Genomic DNA, 19,467 nt, shown 5'->3' on the forward strand with positions numbered 1-19,467 from the left:
AATCCTTTATCAGATATATGATTCACAAATATTTTCTTGTATTCATTGGGAGGTCTTTTTCACTCCCTTGATAATGTTCTTTGATGCAGTAGAGTTTTTAATTTTGATAAAGTACAATACAAAGTCTTTAGGGATAAATTTGAAGAGATTTGGCATCATATTGAGACCTCCTATCTATGAATAATAATATTCTCCATTTACTTAGGTTTTCTTCTATGGCCTATAATGTTTACCTTTTATCTTATAAAGATCTTTTATATTTACTATACAATGTTGAATGTATGTTTGAATGTTTATTCTCAGGTATTTTATACTTAGGTTTCTGTTGTGAATTTCTTTCTGTTGCATTTTCTAACTGTCTGCTGCTGGTGAACTGGAAAACTACCAATTTGTGAATGTCTAGTTGCTATCCAGTCCCTTTGTTGAACTCTGTTATTATTTGCCAGTTTTCATCATATTCGTTTTCACAGTCTATCATTTGGTAGACTAATACTACCCCAGAGCCTCAAATCCCTAGGAATGACAGAAAAGTCATATAAAGAATAAAATCCATAGCATGAAGAAATACCCACACTTTCTCTTTTTTCATGTGCACAATATGAGAGTATACTATATGCACTTGTTAGTCATTTTATATTTTCTGCTCCCTCCTACTAGTGTTCAATATCAGTACACAGAGAGGACCTCTTCCTATTTAAGGGTGATGGTATAAGGATGTACAATAACTTACTATGTCGTGCTGAGGAAACCTTCCCCAATCTTTTACTATTACAGTGAAAATCCTTGTATGAAAGTCTTTGCACAAATATCTGCAGGATCAAAAATTCCTAGAAGTGAAAATCCTAAAACCTGGATCAAAGAGTATATTCATCTTCAATACTGATAGCTACCATCAAACTGCCTTCATGAAAGCTGTACCAATACACATTCTCAACAACAGCATATCAGCATGCTGTTTTCTCACACCTTTAGCAACACAACATACGCTGTTTACAATTGTCTGAAAGAAATATAGAGAATTAGTATCTTTATTCTTTTTGTAGAAGATGCTGCTGACGTCCCACCAACTTTACCTGTAGCTGTAGAGGATAGTTCCTAAACATTCCAACAGCACCCAACTTGTGTCTGGATCTCTCTGCTTCTCTTCCTGAATCGCTTTTAGGTGCCATAGGAATTTGCTTAGTCCAAGCAAGGGCAGGCTTTCCAGGGTGGCTGGTAAGTAATAGCATATCAGGCTCTCAGAGGCAACCTTCAACATATGGGGAATGGAAACCAGTGGATAAATGTGCAAGCTTCCTCTTCCCTCAGCAGGCAATTCTAAGCCATGTTCTTACTGATTCCTGAGGGGAACTGAGCGCCTGTTGACTATGGCAGTAATCTCATTGATCTGTTGTTAATTTTCCACCTTCCTACCTTACTTTCACTGCTTCTTCACATCCTGATTTCACCTCCAAGATAAACCACATGCACTCAAATCCCTTCAATACCTGCTCTGAGGAGGACTTAAACTAAAATAGATGACCAGGTTTGGTCCTAGAAAGTTGACCCTCAAGAATCGGACTACAGAATTTGTTCACTCCCTGGTCAGGGAGCAACGAGAATCTCATTGCCGGTTTAAGTGGGGGTTGTGGTAATCCATGGCATGCTGGGTTTACTAAGACTCTCATGTATGATTGTTTAGGATGAGGTGCAGGTAGAGGGTCTGGGCTAGGGAATAGTTACTGCTCTTGAAAGACATGGGGCAATGGTAATTATTAAGAACTGTGGAGGAGGCTGACTTTTCGTTAACTTTCCTGGAAGCCTCGGAGAATGGCACACTAGGTTGGCCAGCTGTCAACTCAGGGCATGCTAGAAGGCTCTCATGGCCAACTTTAATTAATCTGACCCTCATCTCTTGCAGCAGGAGGGCAGATTGTGCTGAATATTAGCCTCAGAATACAATCATAAAAATGTCAGAGCTCTAATGGATATCTAATGCACAGCCAGAGCAGGTGTCCCATCTTAAATTCAGAGCCCTGGAAGGGAAGAAATAGGATTGTGAAATCTGGATGGTTTTATTTAGGTGAATGCACTACACAGTCCAAACCCAATATTTCTCTGAATCTTCCAGACAGGCATGCTTCTTGGTAAACAGGCCGCCTTTCTCTCCTGTGTTGTCTGATACTTTCCTTCCCTTGCTCCCTTCCTTCTTCTCAAACTTGATCCAATTGTAATCTATTTTGTTGTAAGGAGTGAATTGGGAATCCGACCTTTTCTTTTTGAACTAGCTATCCAGTTTTTTAGCACCATTTATTGAATATTTCATCTATCCCCACTGATATAAAATGCACCCTGACTGTCTAATACATTCCAGTATGTACTTGGGTCTTGTGGGAGAGAATGCTAAGTATTCACCAAACCTTTTCCCTCCTCTTTCTGGGGACACAACAGGGTGGTCTCTCAGCTTCCAGCGCAGTTCGGAAATGATGGGCCTGATACCCAGAAGCCTTCAGCATGTGACCTTCTAACCTCCTTGCCTTCTGGTAGGTGGAATGGAGCTATCCTCCAGGAAAACTCAGGAAGCCACATGTTCACAATGGCAGAGTTACAGATACAAGGGGCAGGAGTCCCAGACGCCTCGTTTGCATGAGAGCCTGCAAAGCAGAAACACTGGTTTTGGACTTTATGAAAATGAGGAATAACTTTCATTTTTTATGAGCCATTTGCTTTTTCTTTTTCCCTTAAACTAGATATCCTTACTTTAACTAACATAGATCTATTTCTGGACTCTATTCTGTTCCGTTCCATTGTCTGACTACCCGTATGCTGGTATTACAGTTTTAATTAATATAATTTTATAATGTATTTTGGTACATAATAGGACTAATCCCTTCATTAACTTTTATTTTACAGTTTTGGTTTCCCTTGCATGATCGTTTTTCCATATGAACTTTAGAATTAGCCTCACTACTTAAAACAAGATCTCCTTCATATGCTTATTGAAACTGCATTATATGTAGCTTGATATATACATTGATAAAACATTGACATCTTTATAACATTGAATATTCCTCTACAAACACATATCTTTCCATAGATATTTACACCTTCATTTATATTCTTCCATAACTTCATAAAGCTTTTTTTTGTATAGGTGGTGATTTTTCATTTAGTTTATTCATAGGTTTTTGTTTTTTTTTTTTTTTGAGTGAAGTGATGCTATTGTAAGTAAGATCTTTTCTTCTGTTATATTTTATAATTGTTGTTGCTTATATAGGAAGCCTACTGGAGAGGCTGTGTTGCCCATCTTAGCGTGATGTCAAATAAAAATCAAACACCAGCCTGACAGCCAAGAAAAGCACTTAAAAGCAAAATAAATCTTAAAAATTTTTTGTAGATGTCTCTACTGCACAGCAGAAAAACAGACTGTATAAACAGAAGGTATGTGGTTGTGGGTTGATTCAGAATGGTCATAGAATGTCCTCCTTTTTGACTGAAGTTCCAAAGAGCTACTGCATTTATAAACTTTCCATACTCTTCAACAGACACGCATTGTCATGTTGCAGTTTGAGGAGGCCCAATAGACATAACTGTTCTCCAATAAGTTTCTAAACAACTTAGAAATATGCATAGGCATTCAGGCAGATGGAGACAAAAAGGTCATCATTACTAGTAAAACTGATATTAGAGAACACGGCTTAAGTCTGGGGCAACAACTGGATAGCACCCCAGATGAATTTTGCCGCCCACGGGCACCACTGCACAATGTAAGCTCTCTCTCCCAGGGCCTGTTCTTACAAACTATGGAATGAAGGACAAAGCAGAACATATACAGACTTCCAATAGAAGGCATTCGAGAATTCCCTTCTTTCACTCTTCCTTGCCTGGGGAGGAATGAGTAAAAGGGCACAGCAAGGTCAGGACTCTAATGGAAGGTGCCTCCTATAGAAGGAAAATCAGAAGTGAGGAAAAGTGTTTCTCCACCAACACTCAGCAAAGCTATAATCTTTTTAGGGACCCAAAGTTCATATCCACAGTTTTTGATGGTACTGTCCAATATAGGATTTTAATTTTAGGCCAAATTCAAACTATATGTATTAAAAAAATTTTTTTTAAATTTATTTTTGAGAAAGAGAGAGAGAGAGAGAGAGAGAGCACGCACGCGTGCTCTTGCACGTGAGCAGGGAGGGGCAGAGAGAGAATGGCAAAGAGGATCTGAAGCAGGCTCTGCTCTGACAGCAGAGAGCCTGATGCGGGGCTCAAACACACGAACCGTGAGATCATGACCTGAGCCAAAATCAAGAGTTGGACGCTTAACTCAAAGTATACTATAAACTCATAGACTCTCAGAAAAATACTCAAGGATGTGCAATAGTCAGTGGAAAAAGTGAATCAGCATAGAGGCATAGATAAGATGGAGAACATGATAGGTAGCAAATAGTTACGGTGATTTAAACCGGAAAAAAAAAAAAAAAAGAAATAAGAACTTTTAAGACCCATAACAAAAGAGCCTGCCATACTTCTTCTTTTTTTAAATGTTTATTTATTTATTTTGAGAGAAAGAGAGAGTGTGTGCAGGGAGAGGGGCAGAGAGAAAAGGAAAGAATCCCAAGCAGGCTCTGGGCTGTCAATAGAGTCCCATGTGGGGCTCGATCCCGTGAACCACAAGATCATGGCCTGAGCTGAAATCAGGAGTCAGTCACTTAACCAACTGAGTCATCCAGGTGCCCCAAGGCTGCCATACTTCTAATTTAAGGAATATAATGAACCCATGAAATATTGTGCTGATTTAAAAACTATTTAGTTGAGAGTCAGCAGAACTGCAAGATTGTGGCCCACATTCTCTTGGCGAGCTGCTGATCTAATCTCAGACAACCTTGGACTCCACTAGGATAGTTAGTTGCTAGGGAATGAAACAAGTTTCCAAGCATGCCAAAATTTTGTATAGAAAATGTATCATTCTAGTTCTTAATCATGTTTTGAGATTTGTTTATTGGCATCTTACACTCTGAGTGATGCGTTCATTTTTCTATGAAAACCAAAGAACCTATAAATTTAAAATAAATTGTTTCTTTAGAAAAAAAATAAAGAGTTGGATGCTTAACAGACCGAGCCACCCCGGTGCCCCAAACTACATGTATTTTCACATTACATTAACATGAGCACTGTGGAACATGCTTCTAATCAGGTGTTTTGTTTTGTTTTTTAATTTTTTTTTAATGCTTACTTATTTTTGAGAGACAGAGCATGAGGAGGAGAGGGAGACACAGAAGCCGAAGCAGGCTCCAGGCTCCAAGCTGTCAGCACAGAGCCAGACATGGGGCTTGAACTCACAAATTGTGAGATGATGACCTGAGCCGAAGTCGGTCGCTTAACCGACTGAGCCAACCTGGCGCCCCTACTTCTAATCAGGTTTTATCTCTAAGAGAACAGAGTGCAGAAGAGCTGGAAAACTGACACGATTGCCTTTCTCTCATTTATAACACAGTTATTCTATGGATATGATCACTAGATTACAGGTATTATCTTTTAGTTCTTTTGGACTCATGTTTTTGACATACCTAATCCTTGGTAAATGTTCTTGTATTAGTAATGCCTGCATTTGTCCAATTTGCTGTCAAAAATAGCATGCTCAGAAGAGGATGTACAACATAGGGCACACAATGTCTATTACTGCCAGCCTTCCAATGACCGCTGATATTTTCTGTACTCATTAATTCATTAGACATTAAAAAAATTTTCTTTTAATGTTTATTTATTATTTTGAGAGAGACTGAGCGCAAGTGGGGGAGAGACAGAGAGGAGACACAGAATCTGAAGCAGGCTCCAAGCTCTGAGCTGGCAGCAGAGCCTGATGGAAGGGGGGCAGACTCAAACCTATGAGCCCCTAGATCATGACCTGAGCTGAAGTGGGACACTTAACTGACTGAGCCATTCAGGCACCCCTAAAGTTTATTTATTTTGAGAGAGCAAGAGAATGAGCAGGGGAGGAGGGGCAGAGAGAGGGAGAGAATCCCAAGTAGGCTCTGCACAGCACAGAGCCCATCGTGGGGCTTGATCTCACGAACCTCGAGATCATGAGCCAAAATCAAGACTTAACCAACTAAGCCACCCAGCTGCCCCTCATTAAACATTTTTGAGGCCTTATGATGACCGAGACTATGGCAAGGCCTGGGACTACAAAGATGTACGATATGACCTCAAGGAGCTCACAGTACACTGGGGAGGGCAGATGTAAACAGCTAACTAATGTGCAATCCTGGAGCCCAGTACAGAGTCCCTTAGGAACACAGGGATTCATGACTAACACAAGATTAGATTGCCAAGCTCATATAACTAGTAGCAGGCAGAGGTAGTATTTGAACTTGGACTGATTTTAAAGCCACCAATACCTCAGGGTCACTTTGTGATGACGGTGCCATTCAGTGCCTGTGCTGCTCCAGATGTGGCAATGCTGCAGAAGGTGGATGGTGCTGCCACGCCATTCTCAGGGCAGTTTCTGTTGAAACAGCTGACTTTCCAGTCTAGCTCCAACTCTGCCTCAAGGGAGACAATGAGGTATGTCCCTCCTTGAGCCGTCAGGGTCACGTCTGATGGGCTGCTACATAACCTTATGAGGCCACGCGGATAGAGGCATTCCCTCTTCCTCTGAGGAGCCCACTTTCCTTAACACTCGCCAGGCAGAGGCAGCTCTGTGGTAAGGCTGAGACCCAGAGGAGGGACGCGTGTGAGGGGTCTGGAAATAATAGTGAATTGGTTGGAGGTACTCACTCCACCCCCACCTCCCTGTCATGCTCCAGTGGATACATGAGGGACTTTTTTTGGTACCAGGTCACCTATACATCAGCAACATCAAAAATGATGACAATTCTTGGGGCGGCTGGGTGGCTCAGTGGGTTAAGCGTCCGACTTCAGCTCAGGTCATGATCTCACGGTTCATGAGTTCGAGCTCTGCATCAGGCTCTGTGCTGACAGCTTGGAGCCTGGGGCCTGCTTCAGATTCTGCATCTCCCTCTCTCCCTGCCCCTTCCCTGCTCTCACTCTGTCTCTCTCTCTCTCTCTCAAAAATAAATAAAGATTAAAAAAAATGATGAAAATTCTAGATTCTATGAAGGTAATTTTAGATTCTATGAAGGTAATTTTAAATTGGGGGGCAGGTAGCAACTTCCAAACAATGTCTACATCAGGGGTTTAGCATCACAAATTCTAGCTTTATCTACAAGCAGGCAGGAGGGAGTGTGAAGAGGAACAAAAGCTGGGGCAGGCTTTGACTTCTCTGACATGCATCGCCCCCACCCCTGCCCCCAATTGCATGAATACACGTTTTACAATTACGAATAAATAGATGCTTGCACCAATTTCAAGACAACACTTTTACACTATGAGTAACTCTGCTTAAAGCTGTTACTTCTTGGGGTACCTGGGTGGCTCAGTCGGTTGAGTGTCTGACTCAGTTTCAGCTCAGGTTGTGATCCCAGGGTTGTGAGATCAAGCCCTGGGTCAGGCTCTGTGCTGAGAATGTGACAATGGAGCCTGCTTGGGATTCTCTGTCTCCCTCTCCCTCTCTTGCATTCTCTCTCATGAATAAATAAATAAATAAATAAATAAATAAATAAATAAATAGATAGCTATTACTTCTTTTCTTATGGGCAAGGACCAGCTTTCTTTGACTAAAAAAATTTGAAAATCCATTATTCACAGAAATACAGTGGAAGCTAATGTAGGGTTTTAAAAAAATCAGTGTTTAGGAAAGGCATAAGAAGAGCAGTTGAGACTTGGAATAGCCATCACAGGAGACACTAAGTAGGGCTGAGTTTGGAAATAACAGTCAATGTTTACTGAATGGTTCTTGTGTTAAGGGTTTTGTGTGTGTTATTCCTCACAACATCCCAATGAGTTAAGTTCTCTTACTGTAAAAGGGAAGCTGAGACTTAGGTCACGCAGCAGGAACATGGACAAGGGGACACTGGAGCCAGGCAGTAGCTCTTTGAAGCTCACAGTTTTACCACTATGCTCTACTATATTTCAGTCATAACACTTCTTTCTTGTCTCAGTCTTGGCATGATTCACATCAACTAGGGTGCGAAGGCTCCTAAACAGTGCTGGTGGCCCACGGACGGGCTTCAGTGATCTGTCTGCTGTTGATGAGCATTTTGACGTTACAGACGTGCTAGGGATGCTTGTAGCTGGAGGATGGCTATTCAACAAGGTCTTCAGAGAACGTGAAATTGTGCAGCCTCAGCCTTGTTTCAGCCTCTGCAATGAGCCCCTGCTTCTGAACCACAGGAACCAAACTCACAAGATACTAATGTATAGAATGTCAACTTACTAATTTGCGGTGGTGAGACATACCCTTCCAGTGACGAATATTTACTGTGCAGAGAACTCCCTCCTAAGAATCCAGGTTCACAGAAACCTTGTCGCCATAACTTCATTTGTTGAACTCAAATGAGAATAAAGGGACAGGATGGCACTGGTGTTTGGGATCCCAGAAGTGCAGCTAGAACTACAAAACCACAGAGGCAGTGCAGGACCAGTTAGTTTAGAAACAAGCACAAGAGAGCGCTGTGACTCAGAATAACCAAGTACAGCCTAATAATGAGTATTTACACAGCTGATCCTCATGTATCTCGGGCATTTCTAAAAGATGTCCAACAAAAACTCCTTTAGTTTCATGCAAGTACTTTCTCCTAAGCTGTCTGGTGAATGAGATAATCTTGTAGTAAGAAACACACCACTAACTGTAAACCATTAGCAGTATGATGCACCCATTGCCAGCAATCCAGGGCCACTACTGCTGAAACAAAATAAAGATTTGGATAGAGTATCATATAAAGGTGAAGAACTTTGACTAAGAGCTCCTTGAGGACATAGAACAAAGATAGAGGCCTACAGAAAAAAAAAAAAAAAAAATATATATATATATATATATATATATATTTATGAAATTTATTGTCAAATTGGTTTCCATACAACACCCAGTGCTCATCCCAACAGGTGCCCTCCTCAATACCCATCACCCACCCTCCCCTCCCTCCCACCCCCCATTAGCCTTCAGTTTGTTCTCAGTTTTTAAGAGTCTCTTATGGTTTGGCTCTCTCCCTAACTTTTTTTTTTCCTCCTTCCCCTCCCCCATGGTCTTCTGTTAAGTTTCTCAGGATCCACATAAGAGTGAAAACATATGGTATCTGTCTTTCTCTGTATGACTTATTTCACTTAGCAGAACACTCTCTAGTTCCATCCATGTTGCTACAAAAGGCCATATTTCATTCTTTCTCATTACCAAATAGTATTCCATTGTGTATATAAACCACAATTTCTTTATCATCAGTTGATGGACATTTAGGCTCTTTCCATAGTTTGGCTGTTGTTGAAAGTGCTGCTATAAACATTGGGGTACAAGTGCCCTTATGCATCTCACTCCTGTATCCCTTGGGTAAATTCCTAGTAGTGCTATTTCTGGGTCATAGGGTAGATCTGTTTTTAATTTTTTGAGGAACCTCCATACTGTTTTCCAGAGTGGCTGCACCAGTCTGCATTCCCACCAACAGTGCAAGAGGGTTCCCGTTTCTCCACATCCTCGCCAGCACCTATAGTCTCCTGATTTGTTCATTTTAGCCACTCTGACTGGCGTGAGGCAATTATCTCAGTGTGGTTTTGATTTGTATTTCCCTGATGAGGAGTGATGTTGAGCATCTTTTCACGTGCCTGTTGGCCATACAGAAAATATTTCTAAAGAAAAACTTTTCTTCCTCAATACTGAGAAATATATACTTGTTAATACCAAAGCTATAGTCAATGCTTACATTTAAGTCCATTTTCAAGAACTTGCCAAAATCTCATGTGTCAGTGATAGGTGTATATAATCCAAAACCCTGTATTGTGGTATTCCTCATTGATATTTAGAACACAGATGAAGGATGTCTTTATAAACTGTTTTTTTTTAAATCTTTAAAAAAAAATTTTTATTTTAGAGAGACAGAGAGACATGTGAGCAGGGGAGAGAGGCAGATAGACAGAATCTTAAATAGACTCCACACTCAGCACGGAGACTGACTTAGGGCTTGATCCCACGACCCTGGGATCATGATCTGAGCCAAAATCAAGAGACGCTCAAACGAGACACCGAGGTGCCCCTAAACTAAACACCTTATTTGAAATGCCGGTGATATAATTTACCAAATTGGTGGTAGTCAATAGACAGGGACTGAATTTCATTCAAACAGAATTACAGAGCATGAGAACTAAATGATCTGAATGCTCCTAAAATAGAAATTGGTGCCCTTTTATTCCACCTGAATTAAAACGATGCTTGAGTCACATCCTAGTTCATGGGAATTATAACAAATGACTACTGAAGCAGACTCATAAGATCAGTGCTATGAACACACTGAGATCATACACAATTAGTGCTATGGTTTGATTTTAAATCTTTATTTTTTTAATTTCTGTTTTTTGTTTTAAATCTTTAAAATCTCAAAACATACCTTTTTATTTATTTTAGCACACAAAATAATTTACTCATAAAAGTAACATCCGTTTATAGAATTCCAATAAAATTTTTTCAAAACTTAAAAATAAATAGCACTCTTTTGCAATTCTGATTTTACAGAGAAAACTTTTTGGCACATAATGTTCTATCAAAATAGAAAGCTGAATCACTTTGCTTTGCTTTTCACAACAGAAATAGGCATTCACGCTATCAGCCTTGGGAAATTGGTGACGAGAAAAATTCGCAGGAAAATAGCATCATTGGAAAAATGGGATCTGGTGCCATCTATTGAGTGGCAATGGTAATGTGATCTTGGGTATTAGCCATCAAATTAGGTAACATACAATTGCAGTTACATGCAGCTGCACATGTACACATGTGGTCAAGGCCTGACAGTAACATGCAAAATGAAAACAAATGCTATGTTAGGACTGAGGAATGGATGGATTTTTTTTTCCCCCTTTAAATGCCATCCTACCTTTTAAAGAAGAAGAAATTAGGTAGTGAAAAATAATTGCTGAACATGGGGAATGCTGAAGACGGGAAGACTTTGGTAAATTAAGCAAATGGAAAGTTCTATGATTTAGAGGGACTCAGATAGGGTCTCTTCCTCACGGGGAGGCTGGTGGAAGGCAGTTATGTCTTTGGGTATTTACCGTAGGTCAGAATTAAGGATTTATCTTTTTTTCTACTACTTACATTAAAAGCTAGTTTATTTGAAGAAATTATCAACCCAGACTGCCAATAAAGTGGCACTTAGGAACTGTAATGATAATCGATGCCAATACTGATCATCTGGAGGCACCAAAAACCCTGAAGGGCTTTTCTGATTAGCAAAGAAAATTTTTGTTTTGTTGACTGCTCAAATAGACCTTCTCCATACCAACAATAATGTGAGTTTGCCACAACAGCTGCACCACAACCCTGACAGTCTTGGAAAGGTAGGATTCCTGCAACATTTTCATGGACTAGCAAGTTTATTTATTTATTTTTTTGGTAGCTTTTGAGAATGTTACTTTCTTATTCTGCCAGGATGCCTTGAGTACTAAGAGGATGCCTAAGACATGTTTGTGGTTGCTCCTTCATAATACTTCTCGTAATCCATAATTTGTTTCTTAGCCATCCCCTAAGAGGGCAGGGGGCCTTGTCTATCCTGTTCATCATCATATACCCAGCACTTAATTATGTTTGGCACATGTAAATGCTCAATAAATGTCAGTTGGTTGAGTGAATAAATGAATGAATTTTGTACAGTCCAACAGACCTAGGGGGAAAAAACAACCCGCACAAAATGAGGAAGACTATGATGGAAAGGAAGAAAAATAAGCAACAATCAGTTGGAGGTGGGGAGGGTAGAACTGATGTAAAAAAAAAATTGTCATCATTCAACAACTGATAAGATCTGTTTGAGATTCAAACTATCTGAAAGATTTTAACGAAGTTAATATAAAAACAAAAGTCTTCTCTGGAAGACTCATTTATAATAAGTTAATGAAAACCCTGTTATTACATCAAGATGTTATAGGAACCTAGTGTTTTGTTGTTTCAAGATGGAGAACACTCTGCTAAATACACCAGGTGAATGTCTACAGCCCCATACAGGGAGCTCAGCACATTAAGGACTTTTTCTTGAATGGTGTCAACTTGCTCAGAAGGACAGTAATCGTCCAGACTTGACCTGGAACCAAGAAGGGAAAGAAAAAGAAAAATACACATAAATGTGATCATACTGTGCAGTGAGGAAAAGTCTGCATGTGTTGATTTCAATATAAAATAGAAACGAAGGTGTACTGAATTTTGGAATAATAACAGTTGGAAGCTACTAAATAGTTACTCTATGTCGGGTACATTACATTATATTCTTTAATCTTCTCAGCAACTCTATGAAATAGGTACTTTTACTATCCCTTTAAAGGAATCTAAACAGAAAGATTAACCTGCATAAGTCACATAGCTAGTAAGTGCTAGTGACAGGATTTAAAATGACACAGCATGCTTCAAAGCCTCAGTGCTTTATCATTAGACTGCTGTTTCCCTTAGAGGGAGATATGGGAAATACTGGGGGTTCTTAAGTGGGTGGACATCTTTCCTATCCTTTTATTATGGGTACACTAGGGCTAGAAATTACAAGGGTAGAGTCTTCCTAACTGATAATAGGTTTCTACTTCTACAAACTTTGTTAACAAGCATACAGAATTATCCAGAATCAAATGTGGAGATGTGCTGGTATTAGGATTAGTTTCCTAGATGGTATTAAGGAGAAAAGAGCAAAGTAGGATAAGGCAGGAATCTGTATCTTGGTGACTCTTTGTAGAATCACCAACTACAACTTTAGTTACCAACTAGTTACAATGTCACTGACAATTATAGCCAGATTACGTTCTGAAATGACTTGATCAGCGTTTCCAGGTTCTGGACTCGGGTGAGGAAAGCCATTTGAGGAGGATGGATTGGAAAGAGTGGCATAGAAATCTTTATGGAAGGAAATGGAGGGGTGTCTGGACGGCTCAGTCAGTTAAGTGTCCAACTCTTGATTTCAGATCAGGTCATGATCTCCCGGCTGTGGGATTGAGCTCTGAACTGGGCTCTGAGCTGACAGTGTGTAGCCTGCTTGAGATTCTCTCTTTCCCTCCCCCCCCGCCCCACTCTCTCTCTTTCTCAAAATAAATAAAAATTAAAAACAACTTAAAAAGGGGTGACTGTGTGGCTCAATTGGTTAAATGTCCAACTTTGGGTCAGGTCATGATCTCACTGCTCGTGAGTTTGAGCTCCGCCTTTAGCTCTGTGCTGACAACTCAAAGCCTGGAGCCTGCTTGGGATCCTGTGTCTCCCTCTCTCTCTGCCCCTCCCCGCTCATGCTCTGTCTCTCTCAAAAATAAATAAAAAACATTTAAAAAAAACACAAAAACTTAAAAAGAAAAGAAGGAAATGGAATTAGTTATCTAGTCCTTGTCACAAGTATTTTAGACCTAAATAATCTGTGAGACATAATCTGTGAGACTTCTGATAAACTCATTCTATTCTCTGGTGATCAGGTTATTTTTGAGACTAGATGTAAATATTTAACACACAATAAATAAGACAGAGCGATTAAAATTATTAAATACTACCTAATATATACATATGGATAAAGACCTACTTCAAGAAAGTATCATATATAAAAGTTTAATTTATAAGCCTCAATCAGTCAAAGCTTTCTGGCTTCTTTAAAACAGTTAGAGTAGTTCTTGATGGAAACTACCCCCAAGATGTAGTTTTGGAAATCTGTTGGTGCATTTTTGATTGTCACAATGACAACCGAAGGGCCAAGGTGAGAGGACAGGGCTGCTAAAATGCTTGCAACATGCAGGACAGTCCTGCACTATGAATGTGAATATGAATACTTGTCCTGTGTCCTACATACTTTTTTCCAAAGTTCATGGAGCACTCACATAAGTGAAAACCATTTTTAATTTTTTGAGCCTAGAATTTAATACTCTTTTACATATGAACAAAGTATTTTTGAAAATGAATTAAATATAAACTATATTTCCCAAGAATGCAACTACTCTGTATATTGAGGGAAGATTGGACTTTAAGTTTAGAACTTTACCAGGAAATTGTTATGACCAGAAAAAACATGTCACATGGGGCACCTGGGTGACTGTCAGTTAAGCATCTGACTCTTGATTTCAGCTCAGGTCATGATCTCACAGTTCTTGAGACTGAGCTCCACATCAGGCTCTGTGCTCACAGTGCAGAGCCTGCTTGGGATTCTCTCTCCCTCTCTCAAAACAAATAAATAAACTTAAAAAAAAAAACAAACATGTCACTATGGCAGTGCTGTTAGGGTATTTGGCCAATACATCACGTGATTATCTGTCTGCATTTGTAACTGTTACATTTCGAGACTCCTTGTAAAGATGCTAGTCTTGTGTGGCATTTTAATACATATTATTTTATCAATTACTTTTATTTCTTTTATGTTAGGATTTTCTTGTGTGTACACACATATAAACATATGTTTAAATTATGTGTACAGGTATATTATTGCTATAGAATAAATGTTTGTGTCCCCCCCAAATTCGTATATTGAATCCAATCCTCAATGTCATCATATTTTGATTAGATAACAAGGGTGGACCCCTCATGAATGAGGTTAGTGCTGTTATAAGAGACCCTAGAGACCTCCTTCATGAGGTTTACAGGGAGAAGATGGCTGTGAACCAGGAAGCAGGTCTTTACCACACTGAATCTGTTAGTAACTTTATCTTAGACCACCCAGCCTCCAGGACTGTGAGAAATGGATTTCTCTTGTTTATAAGCCACCTGGTCTATGGTATTTTTGTTAATGCAGCCTGAATGAACTATGTAGGTTAGATCAGCTATGAATTTCATTTCAGGATGGTAAAAGGATGTTACAAAATATTTGTCATAAAATATATAAAGTACTAACCTCATAGTTCCATACAAAACCAGCCCAAAGATGAACACAGAAAAGTTTCATTAAATTGTTGTAACTATTCAGCAATTATGTTCAAATTTAAAAAATGGCAGCAGCTAAATATTCATTTGTAGGACAAAGAAATAGGAATTCCTGTGTTCATCTGAATAGTATCACCAACTTCAAAGACAAGATAATAAGAATTGTATGTTTTTTGCCAACCATCACTAAGAGGAAAGAGAAAATACAACATCTGAATTTTGAGCTGAGTAGGTAAAAAATTGGTTAGTAATAGTAATCATTAGATTAACCTGTGGAAACCGTATTAATTTCTTATGGCAGCTGTAACAAATTGCCACAAATTTAGCAGCTTAAAGCAACACAAAATTACTACCTTACAGTCTTGTTGGAGATGAGAAGTCCTAAAATAGAGGGGCTAGCAGGGCTGCATTCTTCTCTAGGTTCTAGGGGAGAATGTTTGTCTTTCCAGTTTCTGGAGGCTGTCTGCATTCCTTAGCCTGAGGCCCTATCCTCCACCTTCTAAGCCAGTAGCCTAGCATCTTCCAATTTCTCGAATTCTGACCCTCTTAAAAGGACCACTGTGATCACACTGGTCCACTGGATAATCCAAGGTATTCTCATTTCAAGATCCTTGAGTTAATTACAACTGCAAGGTCCCTTTTCCTATAGAAGGTTACATATCCGCAGGTTCTGGAGATTAGGATGTGAACATCTTTGGCGTACCACTATTCAGGCTACCACACTTACCTTGCAATTGTCACGAGAGTAGGTTTTGGTAAATTTTTCAGTAAATAATATACAGACTGAATAAGATACTCAATTTCTTGTTCTGTGCTGATATGGTGAGGAAGTTCTGAATAATCACAGGTTAGACCAGCCTGGTGAACCTGAAAATAAGAAAATTAAGAATTACACTATAAGGCTTTATTGTTTTTAGAAAATTCTTTAACCATTAGAGGACTTGCTGATACATTTTTTAATAATATTGTGGACTGGGATTGTTTTTTCCTTAACAGCTTCTGTGTCACAGAAGTTACCTATTCTCTCAAGTTTTGAAAGAACTGGCCTGTACATTTGTTTGGGCCTGATGCCTTTTGTAGGAATAACTCCTTAACTATTTTTTTTATTTTATAATTATGGATTAATTCAGTTTCTGTCTTTACTTGAGTCTATTTTGACAATTCATATTATCTAGCAAATTATCTATTACACCTAGATTCTAAAAGCTGATATAAAATTGTACATAATATTCTGGTTTTACCTTTTCTTTCAACATATTATTTTATTTTTAAAATACATGCATGTAGTGCTATATTCAAAGTTTTAAGAGGATACAAGGGAGAGTTTTCCTCCTGTCACCAGTTCCTTATATACCCTTTATGTACAATCAAATAGTACTGACATCCATTTATGTGTCTTAAATGTAAATGACTGATGTTCCAGTCTCATAGCACTAAACTGTGCCTGAAAGCTAGAAGTGGCTCACAGGCTAACATTTTATAACCTTTGCTTGAAGTTTTGAAAACTGGAACTCAAGTATGTCACTGTTTTGCCTACTGTATATAAGTGCAAAGCATGGAAAAAAACCATTAATCTGATATTTTATTGGAGGTTCTGAATACACATCAAAAATTTAACTAGGAACAATCCACGTAGTAAAATGATATGAATGTTCTTTTCTACTGAACTGATCAAAACACTTAGTGTTCTAACCCTGCAGCTATAGGCACATCATATTTGATTACATTATCTGCAACCAAGCCCATGCCATCCCTTCTGTCTTTCAACAAACAATGTACAAACCACTCCCAACCAGTGGAAAATCCAGATGTAATATAATGATTATAGCAGACCTGCATGAAGACACATTCAATAATGTCATGTGAACTCAAAACATTTTTAAATCCTAAGGATCTTCTAACTCTATCACTCTTAATAACTGCCATGAAAAAAGGGGTGGACTAAGGCGTTTGGACTAGCTCCAATTTAAGCAAAATATTCTTTTGCTAATATTTTTTATTCTTATAAAGTTGGCATTAAATCAATACATAAACTTCAGTTCAAGTAAGGTGGTTTAATTGTATTCCATAACTAAATAAAACACTAGAACAAAACAATTTATTGGAAGTAAAAGCAGCAGCAGGAGTAAAAGAAGAAGACTTAGAGGTCTTAGTTTTAGCACAAAATCTGAGAAAAGGCACTTGCACTTCAAATAGGAAATTTTATGCCTCAAATACTGAAAAATGATATACAAATAAAAGAAATTATCATTAGAAGTATTCACTTTTGCCATAGCTTTCAGGTCACTGTTGGCAAACAAAGTCAGCAATACAGCTGATACGGCTGAGATGTACTTGTCAGAACACCTTCTTTTATCTTCCTGCTTGGTTTTTATAATCAGGAAAGTTTTTAGAGGGAGGAAAGAAAGAAGGAGGAAGGGAGTATAAAAATGAATCAATAAAGAAGGGACAACTTTAGAAAGCTTATTTTTTTGGAAAACTTTTCCAATGTTCTGACTTCTAAGAAGTGTGTATTTTTTCATTTCTTCTCATTTTTTAAAAAGAATTCATTTACACTTCCCTGGTACACAAATAAAAGCAAACCACTTAAATAAAAAGTACTTTTTCTACCCAGAAAAATGTCTTTCTAAAGGGTCAATTTTATACTGCAATATATTTACCATTTCATAGTCTGGTACTTCCATCCGTTTTTTCAAACTCTGTACAAGTGGAATTAGTGATTCCATTCTGGAAAAAAGCCACCCCTCAATTAAACATCACACCACCTCAACTAAAATTACAGAAGCAAATGATAGATACGTAACATTTAAGGTATATCTTTAACAATACATTTCACATAATTGAGAAATGAAAGATAAAGACATTCAAATATCATCTTAAAATATTAAGAAATAAATGTTTTTTCTTACTTAAAAAAGTATACATTGTGTTAAACGTTGAAAATTAACACTCAAGAAACTGAGATTTTCCTCTTTTTTAAAAATAGAAGCTCTATTGTGATTTAAAATTATTTTGATCAATAAGAAAACTAAGTGCCTTGAGCACATGGTGTTGAAAAAGTTACCCAGAAGTTCAAAAAAAAATTAAGAATATATTTACTGACATACACAATTACACCTGGGAAAGTTCTATACCATTTAGTATACTAACACTAGTGCCTTTAAGTCATTTAAATTTTATTTATTATTTATTTTTGATGCTTTTTATTTTTGAGAGAGTGCACGCAAGCAAGCGGGGGAGAGGCAGAGAGAAATGGAGATAGAATCTGAAGCAGGCTCCAGGCTCTGAGCTGTCGGCACAAAGCTTGACATGGGGCTTGAACTCGTGAACCACGAGATCATGACCTGAGCAGAAGTCGGACTTTTAACCAACTGAGCCAACCAGGTGCCCATTATTAAATTTAAATAGAACTCTTTGGGAGTCCTGACTGATGTTTCTAGTATTTCGTCTTCCCCATCAATATCTATGCAACTGCTAGGAGGGAAAAAAGAAAGCAAGAGGGGGTCATGGAGACCTATCTATCCACTCATTCTGTTACTCTCTTTTTATGAAAAAACTTTCTGGTCTTCTAGACCCTAATCACCTACTTTATTTAATTCTTTTTTTTTTTTCTTTCTGAGGGTAGGAACCCCTGCCCATTTATTATTATTTTTTTAATATGAAATTTATTGTCAAATTGGTTTCCATCTACTTTAGGTACTTCTTAAGGAACAGTGAAGACTCCTTCATGCTGAGGGTCTGGCTCTTCAGGGGCATGGTAAATTTGGGGAGATTCTTCTTGCTGTCTCACCCACTTTTCCTTTGTGCTATTCTATTTTCCCTCCATTCCAATCATGGTCTGGACTCATTTCTGTTGTAGCCTCATTGTTTCTTCAACTCTGTGACAGAACTCTGCAGGTGCTGAAGAGTTAACTGGGCATGCTTACCAGGCACAGTGGGTTTCAGTGAAAGTGGCCCCATCTATAGGCTAGATCCAGGACTCCAAGGTTTTCATGCTATTTTAAGTTTTAAACTCGGCTTGAGACATCACAAATTCACAAAATAGTAGGTACTTTTCAATGTTTCTAGGAAGAATCATGTTCTGTGAGATATTTCTAGATCTCCCTCTTCCATCATAATTTCAAGAAGGAGGGAATCATTTTTTGAATGAGTTCCCTATACTGAAGAAGAAGAGCATTAACTGATGTTAAAGCGCCTGGACAATATTTATTGATGTGATGAATACAATTATGGTTTTTATTCCATACTACTCTTTTTTTAGAGATAATAAAGTTTTATAATGTTTGTATTTCAGGGAGGTTTCTCAATATTTGAAACAAAAATTACACTGAATATTTTGAATAGCCATATTCAATGGGCTAATATTTTGAATTAGCCATACAATTCCTCTCTCCAGAGGCAACCTCTATTCCAGTTTCCTATGTATTCTTCTAGAAATCTGATGAATTATTACCAATAACAATGACATAATAAGCCTTAGTGGCCCAAAGTACTATGATTCTAACTTTCTAATTTATGTTGGTATCTTATGA

At 38.4% G+C, this 19,467-nt stretch overlaps 1 protein-coding gene across 6 annotated transcripts in view; it reads right to left on the reverse strand.

Moving 5' to 3' along the window:
- Positions 1-993: 993 nt before the first annotated feature.
- Positions 994-19,467, reverse strand: part of CA1H5orf22 (chromosome A1 C5orf22 homolog) — a 30,039-nt gene continuing 11,565 nt past the window's right edge. For 4 of the 6 annotated variants that reach the window (XM_007097441.3, XM_042997096.1, XM_007097442.2 and 1 more), the window contains exons 7-9: positions 17,596-17,662; positions 15,663-15,802; positions 10,073-12,149 (exon numbers count right to left, since the gene is read on the reverse strand). In XM_007097441.3, coding sequence (XP_007097503.2) covers positions 12,017-12,149; positions 15,663-15,802; positions 17,596-17,662 — 340 coding nt within the window. In that variant the 3' untranslated portion in view covers positions 10,073-12,016. Of the gene's footprint in view, positions 2,634-10,072; positions 12,150-14,519; positions 15,122-15,662; positions 15,803-17,595; positions 17,663-19,467 lie in introns of those variants that run through there. The other 2 variants (XM_042997104.1, XM_042997100.1) reach the window with 2 other exon arrangements.

The sequence above is a fragment of the Panthera tigris genome, chromosome A1 (assembly GCF_018350195.1).
Source record: "Panthera tigris isolate Pti1 chromosome A1, P.tigris_Pti1_mat1.1, whole genome shotgun sequence".
Lineage (NCBI taxonomy): Eukaryota > Metazoa > Chordata > Mammalia > Carnivora > Felidae > Panthera > Panthera tigris.